Raw genomic sequence first — 19,581 nt, forward strand, 5'->3', positions numbered from 1 at the left:
TCAGTGAACTGTTGGACAATATTACTCGGTTTGTCATGTAGATGGTTGAGTGGCTCAGGGTGGGGAATTTGTAGTGGGTGGGACATTTTATTCTATTTTTAAATTGTATGTATAGTGGGACTGGTCTCACTTTCGTTGCCAATAACAATTCGTTGTTTTGACAATGACAATAAATTTATTATTATTATTATCAATAATTCCTTGTCTTGATAATAGTTCCTTAATTTCTAATCCACTCTTAATATTACCCTGGAGACCGAATTACTTTAATGACAATGCTCTACTGATAAACCATTGCAGATACTTAGAGCTACAACTTGGGAGAATAAATAATGAAAGCAAGAGAAAAATCTAACATTAATAATGATTTGGTTGCTTTTGATGGAATACCATTGTTTTATTTTGAATTGCTGGCCCCATTTAAAGCTTTACAAATACAAGAACACACTTATTCATTGAACAAAATCACGTACAACACCATTAATCATACTTACTCGTTTAATATTAGATCAGGAGCAAAGTACAACATTTGACCACTGACATGCTTATATGATCTCCATCCCATTGCAAAGACCATTAGACTCATCCATGAATACTGGATAAGTGTTATCTGGTCATCAATATGTAAGTTCCGGAACCCTAGAAAGGAAAAAGAAAGAAAGAAAGAGGGATGCTAAATATGTAATTAGATTTTATCACATTTTTGGTTTACTATCATCTATGACAAACAGGGTCCCCTCACTTAGTTCAGACTAGGTCAGTATTTCAGTATCGGCAATTCTGGGAGTTGAAAATGGACTTCAACTCCCAGAATTCCCTAGCCAGGATGCTGGGGGAATTGAAGTCTTCTGGTTGTTGAAGTCTACATACCTTTAAATGGCCAAAGTTGTATTGTTCAATTCAATTCAATTCAATTTATTAGATTTATATGCCGCCCCTCTCTGTTCTGCCTGACTGGGCTCAGGCGATTAGTAACAGTCCAAGGAAAAGAAATAAAACACACACGTGCTTTTCTAACCAGCAAACTTGTATTAAACAAACAAAAAAGGGTTAACCAAAACAGTCCTTATTGTCAGGAATAAACTATAGTGCAAGGCGTAAGTCAGCCAAATACAAAGTGCAGGAAAAAGCAAACAAAGACAACCTGCACGGAGCAGAAATGTTTCAGGAGTCCTTTGAATCTTGGAGACTCGAGAGCAAACAGCTAGTCCCAGAGGTTTCACCTCCCACGTTCCTGAAAAGGCTGGATTGAAATCCAAAGGCACGGAACAGAAACTTCAGAGCAGGAACCACAAAGTCACACAGATAAACAGCCACAGTTTGCCTTTTGCCTCTGTTCCCTTTTATACCTTTAGCCCTCATTAGGGGAACCACACCCAGCCCTCAGTGTGAGAACCACACTCAGCCCAGGTGCTACTCTGATCACCGGCGCCGCATCTCTCCCATATGTGGGAGCAACAGCTGGCCCAAGCCCAAACACAACACTCCGAAGACCATTGTTACTATCAGTGAAGGGCTGCACTTTCCTTTCCTTACCGGATTGTTCCCAGAGGCCGGCATGGCCGTGGTGTGGGTGGCGGCAAGCGCATGCACCTCTGCATGAGAATTTGCTTCCAGGCATGCGTGGAAGCAAAGAAATTGCCAAAAATTTCTGAAATCTCATGCATAGAGATTCACACGCACGAGATTTTGGCAATTTTTGCAAATGCACAGAAGCAAAGAAAGGCCGAAAATTGCCAAAAATCCACAATTTTCTTGCACAGGGGTGCATGGGGGGGAGGTGCGGGGTCGCACTAATGGATCAGCAATTCCAGGTGTACCAGGGGCATCCCAATACTGGTTACCATAGAAGAAGTTGCACATACTTAGTGTTGTGGTCTGTCAGCGGCAGCAAAGTCAGATAGTGGGGAGGCCGGGGAGGAGCCTGGGCCAGGCTTGAATTCTGGAGAAGGCTCTGTGCCAGAGGCAGAGATCCAGCCAGGACCATTGGGGAGGTCTGTCCCACATCCAGAACCTCCAGAAGCTGACGTGAGTGAGACCGAAGAACTAGAGAAGCCTGTTCTCAATGCGCTGCCAGAAGGCAAGAACAATTCCAGAGGAGAAAGACTACTCAGGAGTAAGATTTGGGGATAATTGGCCCCTCCCATAGGCTACATAAGTGGAGAACATGAAAGGGTTCGTTGCAGGAAGCAACTCGCTTCATCTCATCATTGCAACTCAGGACTCAGTTTTGCTTCTGTTTGGACTTGCCAAGTTTTTCCTGCAAACTGGTCCTTGGCAGTTTGCCAAAGAGCAAGGTTCATGTGTGTTATCTGTCTCTCCCTGAAAGACTTTAGTCGGACTTGTTTTATTTTGTTTGGACTTAATACGACTGCTAATGAAAATATTTAGCAGCCGTTACAAATAAAAGAGGTTTGTGAGACGCAGTTTGTGCCGTCTTATTTAATCAGGAAGCTTAGGTCAGAACACTTAGGAAATAAGAGGACCAAACTATAATCACCTTTTTCTCCTGGCTCAGAACTCATACAGAAACAGTAATTAGGGATGCAGCTGAGAGTGACATTAAATCCAGGAATCGACCGGAAATAATGAAGTTATATCTTATAATTAAAAATGGTATCTTTTAGTCACCCCAACTCCTACATAATGTCTCCTTTAGTCATTCAGATTCACATTTAATGCTTGCAAAGATGAAATGGCAAGCAAGTTTCTACTATAATTAGCAATGACCTTTCTTCAAACATCTAATATGTGACTTAACTATTCTGTAAGTAGGTAGCAGCAGGCAAATTTAATCCTTCAATTCTTTACTTATCTGCAGCAACAATTGGAAAAGAAATCAAGATGAACAAATGAAGGCATATAGGGTTAAGATAAGATATTTTCCCTTGGATTGCAAGGCGATCCAACTGGTCAGTCCTAGAGGTGATCAACCATGAATGCTCTTTAGAAGGTCAGAGCCTGAAGATCCTGAAACTCAAATATTTGGCCACTTATGACTGCATCTCATACGATCCATCTGTTAAACTACTGAAGTTTGCAGATGATACAACAGTGATCGGACTCATTCGAGACAATGATGAATCTGCATACAGACGGGAAGTTGAACAACTATCCTTGTGGTGTGACCAGAACAATCTAGAACTGAACACACTCAAAACCGTAGAAATGGTGGTAGACTTTAAGAGAAACCCTTCCACCTCTCACAATACTAGACAACACAGTATCAACAGTAGAGACCTTCAAATTTCTAGGTTCTATCATATCTCAAGACCTAAAATGGTCACCTAACATCAAAAACATCATCAAAAAAGCACAACAAAGAATGTTCTTTCTGCGCCAGCTCAGGAAGCTCAAACTGCCCAAGGAGCTGCTGATTCAGTTCTACAGAGGAATCATTGAGTCTGTCATCTGCACCTCTATAACTGTCTGGTTTGGTGCTGCAACCCAACAGGACCGACATGGACTTCAGAGGATAATCAGAATTGCAGAAAAAACAATTGCTGCCAATCTGGTTCTCAACCTTCCTAATACTGCGACCCTTTAATATAATTCCCATGGTACAGATTTTTATTTTTTTTTTGCAGTAGTCTTTTTGCATGTGGTTGGATCCGCCTGTAGATGGATAGCGGAGCGGTGTCTTCTGCTCCGGTAATCTCACACTACTCACCAGAGCTTACAAACTTTTGCCAGACCCATCCTCGAATACAGCCATCTGTCTGGAACCTATATCACATCTCGGACATCAACACCCTCGAAAATGTCCAACGATACTTCACCAGAAGAGCCCTTCACTCCACCACTCGAAACAGAATACTCTGCGAAACTAGACTTACAATCCTGGGTCTAGAAAGCCTAGAACTACGATGCCTTAAACATGATCTAAGTATTGCCCACAAGATCATATGCTGCAACATTCTGACTGTCAACGACTACTTCAGCTTCAACCGCAATGACACAAGAGCACGCAACAGGTTCAAACTTAATATCAACTGCTCCAAACTTGACTGTAAAAAATATGACTTTAGCAATCAAGTTGTCGAAGTGTGGAACTCATTACCAGACTCCGTGGTGTCAACCCCCAACTCCCATCATTTTTCCCTTAGACTATCCACGATTGACCTCACCAGGTTCCTAAGAGGTCAGTAAGGGGCGTGCATAAGCGCACTAGTGTGCCTTCCGTCCCCTGTCCAATTGCCCCTCCTATATTCTATTCTCATATCTTTTCTTCTATCCTTTCCATGATATTTACTACTACATGTTTTTATTCTCTTTAACTTTCAATTTTTATTGGACAAAATAAATAAATAAATCAGAATCACATACATCAGAAATACTGTATGTGTTTTCCATTTTATTGGTAAAATGGAGATAAGAGGATTCAGTTTTAAATATTATAAGCCAGATGGAGAAGATGAATAATGGTCGCAGCTGTCTCCCGAAGCCGAACGCGGAAGTTCGGCTTTAGCGTTCGGCTTCAGGAGACAGCTGCGAAGCGGCGCGGGTGTTTTAAAAGGTCTCAGCCGGCCTGGGGGGCTTGCCAGCACCCCCCCGAACCCAGGTTCGGGGAGGTGCTGGCAAGCCCCCCAGGCCGGCTGCAACCTTTTAAAACACCCGCGCCACTTTGCAGCTGTCTCCTGAAGCCGAACGCTAAAGCCGAACTTCCGCGTTCGGCTTCGGGAGACAGCTGCGAAGCGGCGCGGGTGTTTTAAAAGGTCGCAGCCGGCCTGGGGGGCTTCCCAGCAACCTCCCGAACCAAACCCGGGGTTCAGCAAAATTTTGCCTCTTCTTACGAACGTTTTTCGAGTTATGAACCTGCGTTCGGGAGGCTTCTGGGAAGCCCCGCCGCCCGGCTGTCACCTTTTAAAACAGCCGCGCGGCTTCCCAGCAGTCTCCGAATGCCGGTTCGTAACTCGAAAAAAGTTCGTAAGAAGAGGCAAAATTTTTCTGAACCCCGGGTTCGTATCACGAGTTGTTCGTAAGACGAGGGGTTCGTATCTTGAGGTACCACTGTAATTAGTTATCGGAATAATCAGTTTAATAGACATAGGATTACGGTTTTCTAGATTTTTTTTGTTGTAATATGAAGATTTATCATATAGATAATCTACTTAGCTACTATGTATTATAAGATAATTAGTTATTGGAACGATTAGTTCAACAGATTTGTAAAATGAAAATAAGATGTGAATTTGATGACCAGCGATTAATGTATAGGTTATTGTAATGTTTTAATATTGGATGGAGAAAATGTATATTTTAAGAGGTTTATGAATATATAAAATATTATATGTTTGTAGAATCCTTTTGTGAAAGAAAGAGATACAAGAGCCTCCACTGAATGACTACAAAGTAAAAAGAAAAAAATTGTATATGTTAATAAGGTTGATTTTGTTTTGGAAACTATGTATCATTTTTTATTCTATGTTGGAGAAAATAATAATTTTACATTGGAAAAAATAATATGTGTTTTCTACGGTCTTAGGTGACCCCTGTGAAAAGGTTGTTTGACCCCCAATGGAGGAGTGATCCACAGGTTGAGAACCACTGGCCTGGAGGAACATTGTCCATGGAGTTGCAATGGGGCTGACATGACTTCGCAACTAACAGCAACAATATTCTCCCAACAAAGTAAACTGTGTTATCAAAGTCAAACAGTCATATATGTAGATTTCCAAAAATCTAACCCATCCCACTTAACAGCACTCTATATATGCCTACTGTTGTATTAATAAAACATTTAAAACATAACAATACTTTATAAGGATATCTCTTACTAGCTTAGATTTTAAATCCTTGAAGTTTTTAAAAACAACATTGTCTTGGCTCCAATCACCGAGAGTCTCACGTAAGCTAAAATAAGGACTAGAATGGTTGAATTCATCCCATCAAAATTCTATTTACTGGTCCTGCATTTTAACATTTTATATCACACAGGCTATAACTCCTGTCATGCTTATCCATCATGTCAGCTAGCCACAGTGGGTGCTGGCAATGGGAATTCTTATCCAAAGTACACAGTTTAGAAAGCCTGGTCTTTATCAAAACCTGATGTTATCCAGAGAAGGCATTTACCATCATCAGCTCTGTTTTGTGGGATTCTATTAAATGCTACTTTTAAAACTTGTTATCAAAAGGTAATATTTAACCAGCACTGGAATCTGTCAATCTTTCTGCTTTTAGTGTTAATACTAAAAATGGATAAATGCAGAACACACAGATAAAACACCAGGCAAGATAAGGAAAGACCCAATATGAGAAAAGTAATCAGATAGAAATCCAAAATTAACAATTGCAATAGCAACCACCAGGTCCAATATCCCCATTGCAGAGGGTTAATAGAATTCCTTATTAGCCAAGTGTGATTGGACATACAAGGAATTTGTCTTTGGTGCATATTCTCTCAGTGTACATAAAAGAAAATATAGATTTGCCAAGAATCATGTGGTACAACACTTAATGATTGTCATAGGGGTCAAATAAGCAATGAAGAAACAATCAATATTAATAAAAATCTTAGGATACAAGCAACAAGTTACAGTCATACAGTCCTAAGTGGGAGGAAAAGGATGATAGGAATGATGAGAAAAACTAGTAGAATAGAAGTGCAGATTTAGTAAAAAGTCTGACAGTATTGAGGAAATTATTTGTTTAGTAGAGTGATGGCGTTTGGGAAAATGTCATTGCCCAGAGGATCATTGGTTGTCCTCTCCCTTCTTTGGAAGAGCTTTATAGCTCCAGCTGCCTTAAGAAAGTTCAAAATATTCTTAAACATTCATCTCACTCCTCCACTCGAAACAGAATACCCTACGAGACTAGACTTTCAATCCTGGGCCTAGAAAGTTTAGAACTAAGACGCCTTAAACAAGACCTAAGTATTGCCCACAAGATCATATGCTGCAACGTCCTGCCTGTTGGCGACTACTTCACCTTCAATCACAACAACACAAGAGCACACAACAGATTTAAACTTAATATTAACCGCTCCAAACTTGACTGTAAAAAAATATGACTAACCAAGTCGTCGAAGCGTGGAACTCATTACCGGACTCCGTAGTGTCATCCCCAAACCCCCAACACTTTACCCTTAGATTATCTACGGTTGACCTATCCAGATTCCTAAGAGGTCAGTAAGGGGCGAGTACAAGTGCACTAGAGTGCCTTCCGTCCCCTGTCCTATTGCTCTCCTATATCTCCTATAGCTTTCTTCTATTCCTATGTCTCTTCTTCTATTCTTTCATTGATATGTTCTATTACTATACCTTCTTTTCTATTATTTCGTAGATACATTTTACTATGAGTATCTCCTCTATAACCTTCATCATGTATTTTACTATGTGTATATAGATATATACGCACTAAAACCCTCATTGTGTATTGGACTAACTAACTAACTAACTTAATTAATTAATTAATTAATTAATTAATTAATTAATTATTTTAAAAAAAGCTTTCCAGGAAACTTTCCTGAACCCTGGGAACAGCAAAAAAATGGCCACCTGAAAACTCATTTTTGAACTTCTGGATGGACTTTCTTTCGCTCTTCCTCAGGCTTCAGGAGGCACTCCTGAACCTCGGAGAGAGCAAAAAACAGCCCTACGGGCCTATCGGAAGTCTAGAGGCTTTCGTGAGGTCTGTGCGCATGCAGTGGGGTGGGGAGCACGGGGGTTGTATGCATGCATGGAGGTAGGGCATTGCATTATGGGTGTGGACACATGGGCACACACTATTGTGCATGCACGCAAATGTCGTTTGGAGGACCCCAGGGGAAGAGCCTTCTCTGTGGCGGCCCCGGCCCTCTGGAATCAACTCCCCCCCGGAGATTAGAACGGCCCCCACCCTCCTTGTCTTTCGCAAGTTACTCAAGACCCACCTATATCACCAGGCATGGGGGAACTAAGACATCTCCCCCAGGCTTATTATATTTCACGTTTGGTGTGTATGTGCTGTATGGTTTTTAATTTTTGGGGTTTTTATATATTTTATTATTAGATTTGTCCCATTGTTATACTGTTTTTATTGCTGTTGTGAGCTGCCCCGAGTCTTTGGAGAGGGGCGGCATACAAATCTAATAAATTATTATTATTAATTATTATTATTATTATTGGCACTCAAGCCAAAAAAGGTTCGCCATTGGAAGCTTAGGTAATATATGAGGGTTGCCCAGAAAGTAAAGCACCATTTTTTTTTCTCAGCCAACAGTATTATTATTATTATGTATTATTACTTATTAGATTTGTATGCCGCCCTTCTCCGAAGACTCGGGGCGGCTCACCGGATACAATGCAAACAAAACAGCAACAAATCGAATCAATTAAAAATTACAAACTAAAAACCCAACACAGTAAAATGGTACGAATGTGAAACTTTAGATATACATTATTTGAATTGTCAAGACCGCGTGTGTAAATTTTGTGTTTCTTCAGACAGATAGCGTAGTTGCAGCAGTGTTTCGAAATGGTGTCTGCAAGTGATGCATGTTACAAGCAGCATGTCGTCATTGAAATTCTCACTGCAGAGAAAGAAACTGTTGGGAGCATTCACAAACGCTATCTCCCTCAGACTTCCACTTGTTTGGGCCATTAAGGGATGCCATTCGTGGATGACATTTTGAGGATGACGAAGAGGTGATTCACACAGTGCAGAAATGGCTTCGTGACCAGAACAAGGAGAGGTACCGAGAGGACATACACAACCTTGTGTCTCGGGGGAGGAAGGCCATAGAATGGGACGGAGATTACGTGGAAATATAGGGAGTGCAGAAGAAACATCATTCTTTCTTGTGTGTAAGTTTCATTGTGTTCAATAAATAATTGTTGAAGAAAAAAAATGTAGTGCATTACTTTCTGGGCAACCCTCATAAGAACATAAGAAGAACAGAAGAAGAGCCATGCGGAATCAGGCCAAAGCCCATCAAGTCCAGCATTCTGTGTCACACAGTGGCCTACCAATTGTACATGGGGATCTTGAGCAGAAAGAGAAGGCAAAACCCTCCCTTTCCCTTGACCCCCAACAAATGGTACCCAAGGGAATCCTGCATTCCGCAACCGACATACAGGCGGCACATGGACATCCGTTCAATAACCACCGATACACTTGGCGTCTGTGAATCTGTCTAATCCTGCTTTGAAGCTATCGAGGCTGACAGCTCTCTCTCTCTTTCTCACACGCACACAGACAAAATAATATTTTATTTTCTGTAAAAAAACCACAATTTATTATGCCATCCAATGATTTAAAGCCCTTCATGGCATTGCAACAGAATACCTCCGGAACCGCCTTCTACCGCACGACTCCCAGTGGCCGATAAGGTCCCACAGAGTTGGCCTTCTCCGGGTCCCGTCGACCAAACAATGTCGTTTGGCGGGCCCCAGGGGAAGAGCCTTCTCTGTGGTGGCCCTGGCCCTCTGGAATCAACTCCCCCCGGAGATTAGAACAGCCCCCACCCTCCTTGTCTTTCACAAGTTACTCAAGACCCACCTATATCGCCAGGTATGGGGGAACTAAGACATCTCCCCCAGGCTTTCTTATATTTTATGTTTTGGTATGTATGTGTTGTATGGTTTTTAACAGTTGGGGGTTTTTATATAATTTTTATTATTAGATTTGTTCCATTGTTTATACTGTTTTTATTACTGTTGTGAGCCGCCCCGAGTCTTTGGAGAGGGGCGGCATACAAATCTAATTAAATAAATAAATAAATAAATTTGTCAGCATTTCTTCATAAACAACATTGCTCCGAACTGCACACAGTGCCCTGAAAACAATGGAACTGGGTGACACAATTCCCAACATCAAAAGATCCTCCTTACCTGGTAATGACTTGGACCACTTGACTACACAGAGGAGCTGCCTCTCACACAGGTGATTGAGGCTGGTCAACAACGCACTTGGAGTTTCTGGTTTGGTGTTATCATAACCTGCGTAGACGACTTCTGGCTCAATGCTTTGTAAGACAGTGATCAGTGGAGGGATAAATTGAATGTCTTGACTGGGTGAAAAAGAAAGCCTCTGGACCAACGTTTGACTTTCGTTTGGGAGGCTGGCTGGCTGCTGGAGTGCGACAACATCTAAGGCTCTTAGCATTTTGACCTTATTAAACTTCTTAAACTTCCGACCTGCAATCCAAGGATAAAGGGATGTTAGAAGAAAGATAAGCACAAAGGCAAATAAAATGTCACGATCTATAGAATATGCCAATTTAGTTCAATCAGCAAGTTATTGACATCATCACAATACACTTTAAAAGCGGACCAAATGCCCTAAGTTCTAGGTTAATAATAAACCAAGCCAGGATAGCTCCTGGATTTCTCTCATGAATAATTTGCCCCTTGTCTCAACCTATCTGTGAAACCGCAGCCATCTCCTTCTCTCTATTGGAAACTTACCTGGTGCAAATAGCTATGATGAGAAAAGGATGGTGCTAGGATCTTCATGAGACTCTGCAGGAACAGCATTGTGGATGAACTTGACTATCTATCTATCTATCTATCTATCTATCTATCTATCTATCTATCTATCCATCCATCCATCCATCCATCCATCCATCCATCCATTTGTCCAATACACAATACATATGGAAGAGAATAGACATGAAGTAATATATATAAAGATAATATGTAAAATTAGAGGAGAAGATATATGAAAGGAAGAAAATATATATAATATATGAGATAAAGGAAAGACAATTGGACAGGGGACGAAAGGCACACTAGTGCACTTATGCACGCCCCTTACTGACCTCTTAGGAGCCTGGAGAGGTCAGTCATGGATAGTCTAAGGGAGAAATGTTGGGGGTTAGGGGTTGACACTATTGAGTCCGGTAATGAGTTCCATGCTTTGACAACTTGATTGTTAAAGTCGTATTTTTTACAGTCAAGTTTGGAGCAGTTAGATTCAAGTAGCACATGAAATAATGCGAAAAAATTGGAATAATTATCCATGGCTATGAACCCATAAACATCTTTAGCCTTATGGGAAGGAAGGGATGCAAATCAGCTAACCCAGATTCTCTTTTGCCTTTCATTCCATCACCAAAGAGACATCTTTGCATACAAGTCTAATAAATAATAATAATAATCTTCATTTTGGCTGTCTGTCGACCTTTTGAAGGAGACCAGATTAGGAAACCAACATTATGTATACTCATATCTTTATCATTACTAAAACCCAAAGCTATGAATAAATATAAAGTTGCAATAACAGAATCTAGTTAGTCTCCCTTTATCTTGGTGAGACTTAAGGAGGGTCATCATCAGTAGTGTGTGGCTACCAGTACGGGAAGGGAGGGCTCATCGGTAGCAGCTGCCAGATTGCCAGATTGCGCAATTTGTGCACGGCTGCTAGAGTGCCAGTCCTATGGGCGCAGTCATCTTTTTTTAAAAAAATGTGTATGTTTTGCTTCTGCGCATGTGCAGGAAGCAAAAACGTGCTGAAATGTTGCGAGGGGACGCACACGTGTGTGAGTTTGCGTGGAAGCAAAAATGCCTGAAATCTCTCTCATGAAAATCCATCGCATTTTTGCTTCTTTGACATGCACAAAAACATGCCGGGGGTGCACATGTGCACGCATGCAAGACAACCAAAGCTGCATGCGCAACGCACTGCTACGTAGCAGCAGTAGTAGCAATTCGCCCCTGAACATCACAAGTGATGGTTGACATGCTTCCTCCAGTTACATTTCTGCCCAAGACTCAGATTTCCTTTATCTTCCTGTTACCTTGGTTGGGAAGTTCTTCCTCCTGTTTCTTAATCCTTAACATTATTCATTTTTCCCATTACATTGGCCCACCAAACAACCCGTTTAATAGCTAATGGTTAAATTCAGGCTCAGGCAACTAGCAGGAACCCTGAAATAGTCTTGATTAATCTCAAACAGCCAACCCAGAATACCCTACGAAAATAGACTAACAATCCTGGATCTAGAGAGCTTAGAACTGTGACGCCTAAAACACGATTTAAGTATTTTTTATATACAGTACTGGGGTTTCTTTTTTTTTTAGACTTTTTAACCTAAAACTGTAATTTAGATTGTTAAATATTATATTTGTTACTATGTACTGTTTTTTACCAGTCTGCAGAGAGGGGCGGCATATAAATCCAATAAATCTAATCTAATCTAATCTACTCTCTCAAACTTTCTTCTGAAAGATACAGGGTGAGTAGGATGATACAAAGAACACAATGACAGATTTGGAAGGGACTTTGGAGGTCTTCTAATCCAACCCACTGCTCAAGCAGGAGACCCTGTACTATTTCAGGCAAATAGCTGTCCAATTTCTTCTTTAAAATCTCCAGTGATGGAACACCCACAACTTCTGGAGCTGGTGATGGAACACCTACAACTTCTGATTAATTGTTCTCACTTCCAGAAATTTCCGAATTTGGGATGTGTTGGTTTATTTAACTGTAACAGGGGGAAAGGGTGAGTGGAGATTTATAACAGTTCTTCCAAAGGAATTCATTCTGGATTTATCCCCTCTCCTTCAGCCCTCCACCCATTTCCATCAAGAAGGAAGGGAAATGAAAACAAAACTGCATCAGACAATTCATCCTAAGCAAACTTGCCCTGCTAACTGTGCATAATCTTTCCACCAGGTGAAAAAATGTTTAGCAATTTGTTATTTCCTGACAGAAGACCATGATTCTGCCTGCAAGGTCACTCTGCCCCTGTAGTTTTCTAAAGCAGAGTGCTTTGTGTTCATTAAAGAAGGAGTGTACCCAGGCCAGAGAGAACAAAGCAGAGTGATAAATTAAGATTTCAGTGTGGAATCTGAAGTAACATCTTGTTAAACATATGACTTGGGAAACTAAGTCAGCTCTCGGCTAGCGATTCCTCTTACCTTTATATTTTGCCAGCAGACATATTTATCAACTTAAAGGATAAATGCTTTAGATGGATATTTTATTAAAAGAGCTCTTTTCTGTGTCTCTGTTTGCAGGAACATTTTTGTGTTTTTTGCTCATCGGTGTGATGTCCCACTCTCCAGTTGGAAAACTACGTTATACAGCAGGGGTGGAGAAGAATGGCCCCTTTATGACATGTGGACTTCAACTCCCAGAATTCCTGAGCTAGCCATATGTCCAGAGACAAGAAAATATTGGAAAAAAATAAATAATTGGTTGTATCAATTATTGATACATGGGGCTACCTTTGAAAAGTGTTCGGAAACTTCAGATCGTGCAAAATGCAGCTGCGAGAGCAGTCATGGGCTTCCCTAGGTATGCCCATGTTACACCAACACTCCGCAGTCTGCATTGGTTGCCGATCAATTTCCGGTCACAATTCAAAGTGTTGGTTATGGGGCTTCCGGTTTGGTGGAGATCGCGGCAGGACGTGTCTGGCAGGGCTCTGCCAGGCGAATCCTTTTCTACCCCCTCCGAAGGTCGCATTTGCGATCGGATCGGGCCCGGATGGCCCGATCCATGAACAGGGGGCTCACTGCTGCCCGAGGACCCGTCGCCAGGACTCCGGAGGCAGCGGTTCGTCCCGCAGCTTCGGAGACGGGAGAACCGCTCCTCCTCGACTAGGAGGACCGGCCAGCGCTTTCTCCCCTCACTCAGTGGGAAGAACAAAATCAAAGAAGAGAAAGTATAAATATCTATATTTACATTGAAAAAGAATACAGCAGAAAGGACCTAAGGTAAAAATCTCCTTGTGTTTCGTGTCTAAAGTCAGAGATCGTAAAAGTTTCAAGTAAAAGTTTTTTTTTTCCTAGGGCGAAAGTGAAAGTTTTTCCTTGTTTAAACCCATCCGCAAATAACAGCCGGATCTAATTCTTTTTTTCACTTTTACTTTTTCATCTTAACGTGAATTTTGGAACCTATAAAATAACTTTTTGACTTTATGATTTAATAAAATAGTTTAAATTTGATATGACTATCTAACTGCTAAAGGAAATTTCTAATGAGGAGTAGAATTTGTTCCTGATAGATTTTTAAAATCATAATGTTTTGGACTTAATTTTTTGAAGCGGAGGAATACAGCCTTGCTGCCTTTTTTTTTACTTCTGCTGCTCTTTTTTACAATATGAAATAATTTAATAACTATGAATTATGGAATCTAGAGGAGATTGAAATTACTTCTTTTTTGGATCACTTACTGTTGGAATAACCTATTTGGAATACTTGCTGAACCTTTTGGATTATTTGCTGACTTCTTTTGGATTATTTGCTGAGAACTCTTTGGTTTAACATCTGCCTGCTGCACCAAAATTAACCTGACTCCATCTTGGGATCTGTTTCTTTGTTCTTTGAACTTGGAAAATAAACTGACTTCATTTTGAACGCAAGCAAACTTTGGATTTGTTTTACTCTTTGAACTTTGAACTGACATTAAATACAACTTTATTCCTTGAGATTTGGATTTCCATCTTCACTTCCTAGCAAACCACAGGATCTATAAGAAGAACTTAAGTATATAATACTGTTATTGTGTCTTTGAATAACTATCTGTTTCTTTTTCCTGAATTCTCTTTGACTTTCTTCCCTTTTTTTGGATATTTTTATTATTAGAAGAAGCTTGATTTGAACTATATGCATTGTTAAAAACCTTGGGTTCCTGCTCTATTCTTAACAGTTGAATTAAATATTATCCCCCTTCCTTTTCTCTTCTTGCACAACTCTCTTTACTTCATTTTTTTCCCTTCCTTTTTTTCTTCTCTCCTCCTAAAAGTTTTCTTTCCAATTCCTTTCTTTCTGTTCCTTATACACAGCTGACATTTCTTCCTTTTTTTTTTTTCTTCTTATTTTTCTTTGGCTCCATTGTATTTGAAAAGGTACCTGTTTTTTTTTCTTTTTAGCTCTGTGGCACTAAATAATAATATTTTTATTTTTTCCTTCTTTTCCCTTCTTTTTTCTTTTCCTTTGAATTTCGTTACTAATTGAATTGTTATTGAATTGGCATAGTCATATTATAAGGGAAACAAAATATATTGAATAGATTTGGAATTTATAGTAATTTCTTTTCCTTTTCACTACACATAAAATTGAAACTAACTTTAAAATTTGAAATAGTTGATTTTAATTTGATAATGTCCCACACCTCAACCCTTGTTAAGACAACCAAAAAACAAACCACACCAACTACTTTATCTCCACAAGTTTCACCGCACTCTTCTCCTTCGCATCAAGTGCTAACCATGTCTACTAAAGACAAAGACAAAGACAAAACAATGCAGTCCAACCTTGCAACTATACATGAAACTTTGAATACTCTGAAGGACTTTATGGTCAAGTCACAAGAAGATGCTACCCAACAAAGAGAGGCCATAAAGGAGGAGGCAACACAGCAAAGAGAAGCCATAAAGGAGGAGGCAACACAACAAAGAGAAGCTATAAAAGCTGACTTAGCAGAATTTAAAGTGGAGATGGCCCAAATGAAAGCTGATATGGGTGAGATGAAAGACCAGATAAAGCAGATTCAACAAACACTTCAAGAAAGTGATGACAGAGTTAAAAAAGTTGAAGAACAATCTGACAAAAATGAGAAAAGAATGGAATATCTTGAAGGGAGAGCCGATGAGAGATACAAAAGATACGATGAATCCATTATCCAACTGGAGATGCAACGAGCTTCGTACGGACTTCGATTTCAGAATTTAAAAGAGGAAAAAGATGAAGATTTAAAAGTGACTATGGCGGAACTCATTGGAGGTATACTTCAAGAGGACCCCATAGCTTTACAGAGAGAAATCGATGAAGTTTACAGAATCTCGAATAGCTATATCCGTCGGCACAATCTTCCAAGAGAGATACATATTAAATTTACAAGAAAGGCGTTGCGAGATGAGATACTTCACTACTCAAGAAACTCCCCGCCCCAACGCCATGGAGTAGAAATAAAGATATTAAAGCAAGTTCCAAGAAGTGTCAGAGAAAATAGAAGAGACTATCACTTTCTAACAAAAATTTTGATCAAAGAAAACATTACCTACCGTTGGCTTATTCCACAAGGACTTTCTCTGACATGGCGTTCTACAAGGTACAAATTGGAAAATGTAGATCAAGCCATGTACTTTCTTGAACAGAGTGGTTTGGGCCACTCCGACTACGCAAGTAACCAACAAGTGGTTCAACTACAACTAGTTCAACAGCAACCAGGGGAAAAACCACCAACTCAGCAAGAAGAAAACCTGGGGGCAACTGCTCAAGTAATGGAGCAGGACCAAGGTGCGAGAAGAGTTCAACCTCAGCGAGAAACTAAAAAACCCATTAAATGACAATGAATAAAGATTTTAAAATCTTCTCTGTAAATGTTAATGGACTTAATGAACCGAGAAAAAGGAAGCAAATTTTTTCTAAAATTAGAAATCAAAATGTTCAGATTGCAATACTACAAGAAGTGCATATTAAAAAAGATAATCAAAAATTACTGTTGAATCCCAAAATTGGAAAAATGTATGCTGCATTAGCAGACCAAAAAAAAAGGGGTGTAGTGATGTATGTCAAGAATTCTATAAATTCCAAACAAATATATAAGGATAAAGAGGGTAGGATATTGATTGTACAAGTAGATATTGAACCTAGACCTCTAGTGGTTGTTTCTATTTATGCTCCCAATGAAGACCAAATGACATTTTATAAAAATTTACACCAAACAATAATAGATTTAGCTATTGACAATGTATTGATAATAGGTGATTTCAATGCTATCGCGAATAGACAACTAGACCATTCAGGAGGGGGAGGTAATAAAAAAAGGGGAAAAGGTAAAAAAACAAGAAGAAATTTGTTACCTAGTACTTTTCAAAAAATGAAAGCGGAACTACTACTAAGCGACATTTGGAGGGAAAGACACCCTCACAAAAGGCAATTTACCTTTTACTCCAATCCTCACAAAATTTGGACGAGAATTGACATGTTATGGGCACCAAAAACGGTGGCAGAACAAATAAGAGAGGTTGAGATAGACGTTAATACATGGGCTGATCACAACCCAATAGTGGTCTATATGACGATGAACAATAAACAGAACAACTGGCGGATGAATAGATATATATTAAATGATAAGAAATATAAGGATTGGATTGAAAAGGAACTAAAAATATTTTTTGAAATTAATAAAACATCAGACACTACTCCACAGAACTTATGGGATACAGCTAAAGCGTATATAAGGGGTTTAACAATATCTTACACAGCAAAACACAATAAGGAAAAGAAATTAGAGTATTTACAATTAACAAACGAACTAAAACAATTAGAATCCCTATCGCAGCAACATACTAAGAACAGAGATCTAAAGACAGAAATAAACGTAATTAAACATAAAATTAGAGTTACAGAACAAAACCAACTAACTGAAAAGATCAAAAGAGCAAAGCAACATTATTTTGAACATGCAAATAAACCTGGCAGATGGTTAGCGTACAAACTTAGAAAACAGAGTCAATCAAAATTAATCCAAAAATTAGAAGATAAAGATGGTAAAATAAAATATGACACAAAAGGCAAGGCAGACATTGTTTATAATTTTTATAAAGAATTATATGCTAAAGCTCATGTTATCGAAGATGAAGTTTTTAACTATTTAGAGGCTTCAAATCTACCACAAATAACAGAAGATCAACAGGCCACCATGGATGGACCAATAACAATGGAGGAACTTTTAACAACAATTAAAAAACAGAAAAACAACAAGGCTACAGGCCCAGATGCCATACCTGCAGAATGGTACAAGATAGATAACGAAATAATAAGAAACCATATGTTAGAAACTTTTAATTTATGTAGACTGGAGGGGAAAATTCCCAAATCTTGGTCAGAATCACTGACAACCTTAATACATAAACAGGGTACAGAACCAGAAAAGATTAAAAATTATAGGCCTATATCACTATTAAATGTAGATTATAAGATTTTTATCGCCATTTATGCAGAGAGACTTAAAAGAGTTATAAATGGAATAATACACCAAGACCAAAATGGGTTTCTTCCAGGAAGACAAATTAAAAACAATATTAGAACTGTAATAAATATACTAGAGTACTATGAACAACACCCAGACAAGACGGCATCTTTAATGTTTTTGGACGCTCAAAAAGCCTTTGACAACGTTAATTGGATATTTATAAAAATGCAATTAAATAAAATGAGATTTGGCCCAAAATTTGTTAATCTAATAGACACCATATATTCAAAACAAACAACGAATATAATATTGAATAATAGCCAATTACCAACACTTGACATAAATAAGGGAGTTCGCCAAGGATGTCCTATATCACCATTGCTATTTATCATGACCCTTGAAACTTTATTAATTAAAATAAGAGCGGACCCCAAAATAAAAGGTTTAACCGTAGGAGATGAAACCTACAAACTCCAGGCCTTTGCAGACGATCTAATGTTTATAATTGAAGAGCCGATTACAACAGTTCCTACTTTACTACAAACCATTGAACAGTATGGAAATGTAGCAGGTTTAAAGATAAACAAAAGCAAAACACATTACTTGACTAAAAACATGAATAAAATACTAGAAACGAAATTAGAAAGTATTTCTGCAATAAAGATCGTAAAAAAGGTAAAATATTTAGGAATAAATTTAACAGCGAAAACAATAACATTAAAAAATGATAATTATATGAAATTATTAGCAGAAATTAAAAATGACTTAGCAATGTGGAATAATTTGAAAATATCTTTCTTAGGAAGAATTGCAACAATCAAGATGAACATTTTACCCAAGGTTTTATTTCTTTTCCAGACAATACCAATAAACCCAGGGGGTATCTTTTTAAAAACTCTAACAAACTTAGTTAAAAAATTTATATGGCAAGGTAAAAAAGCAAGGATAAAAATGAATTGTTTAGAAGATATTAAAGAAAGAGGCGGATTTGGCCTTCCAAATTGGAAACTATACTATCAGGCCGCTGCATTAACATGGCTTAGAGATTGGATAACTTTAGATAACAAAAGAATACTCGACCTAGAAGGACATGATTTAATGCTTGGATGGCACGCATTTTTATGGTATGACAAGGACAAAAATCATTCATATTTTAAAAGGCATACGTTGAGGAAATACTTATTAGAAGTATGGAAAGACATAAAGAAAAATCATTTTTTAAGTATCCCAGACTGGCTAGCTCCTTTAGAAGCAATAATACATCCAAAGTCTATAAAAGATAGGAAAATAACTTATAGATATAAAGAACTATTAAATGATCAGATGAAGCTTAAATCTAGAATTGAATTACAAGAAGAAGGCACAATAATAGATTGGTGGCACTATGCCCAGATCCGATCCAGATATCAGAAGGACAAAATTCTTTACATTTTTAATAAAAGTAAAAATCCTTTAACTACTTTAATCACCATCAATTCAACAAAAATGATAGGGAAAATATATAAACTACTTATTGCTCATAAAAATATAGAGTTGACTCTAAAAGATACTATGATAAGATGGTGTAGAAATATTGGTAAGGAAATAGATATAGACACATGGGAGAAAGTATGGACTAATAATTGGAAAATGACTAAATCAGTTTCCCTAAAAGAAAATCAAATCAAAATGTTTTATAGATGGCACCTTCCACCAAATAGGATAGCAAAAATGTTTCCTAAAACATCCCC

General features: G+C 38.7%; 1 protein-coding gene across 1 annotated transcript in view; it reads right to left on the reverse strand.

The window, feature by feature from the left end:
- PGR (progesterone receptor) overlaps positions 1-19,581 on the reverse strand; it is a 123,985-nt gene that overhangs the window by 12,399 nt on the left and 92,005 nt on the right. The window contains exons 4-5 of the mRNA XM_070749661.1: positions 9,813-10,118; positions 495-639 (exon numbers count right to left, since the gene is read on the reverse strand). Coding sequence (XP_070605762.1) covers positions 495-639; positions 9,813-10,118 — 451 coding nt within the window. The remainder of the gene's footprint in view (positions 1-494; positions 640-9,812; positions 10,119-19,581) is intronic.

This window comes from Erythrolamprus reginae, chromosome 4 (assembly GCF_031021105.1).
Source record: "Erythrolamprus reginae isolate rEryReg1 chromosome 4, rEryReg1.hap1, whole genome shotgun sequence".
In the NCBI taxonomy this organism is placed as follows: Eukaryota; Metazoa; Chordata; class Lepidosauria; order Squamata; family Dipsadidae; genus Erythrolamprus; species Erythrolamprus reginae.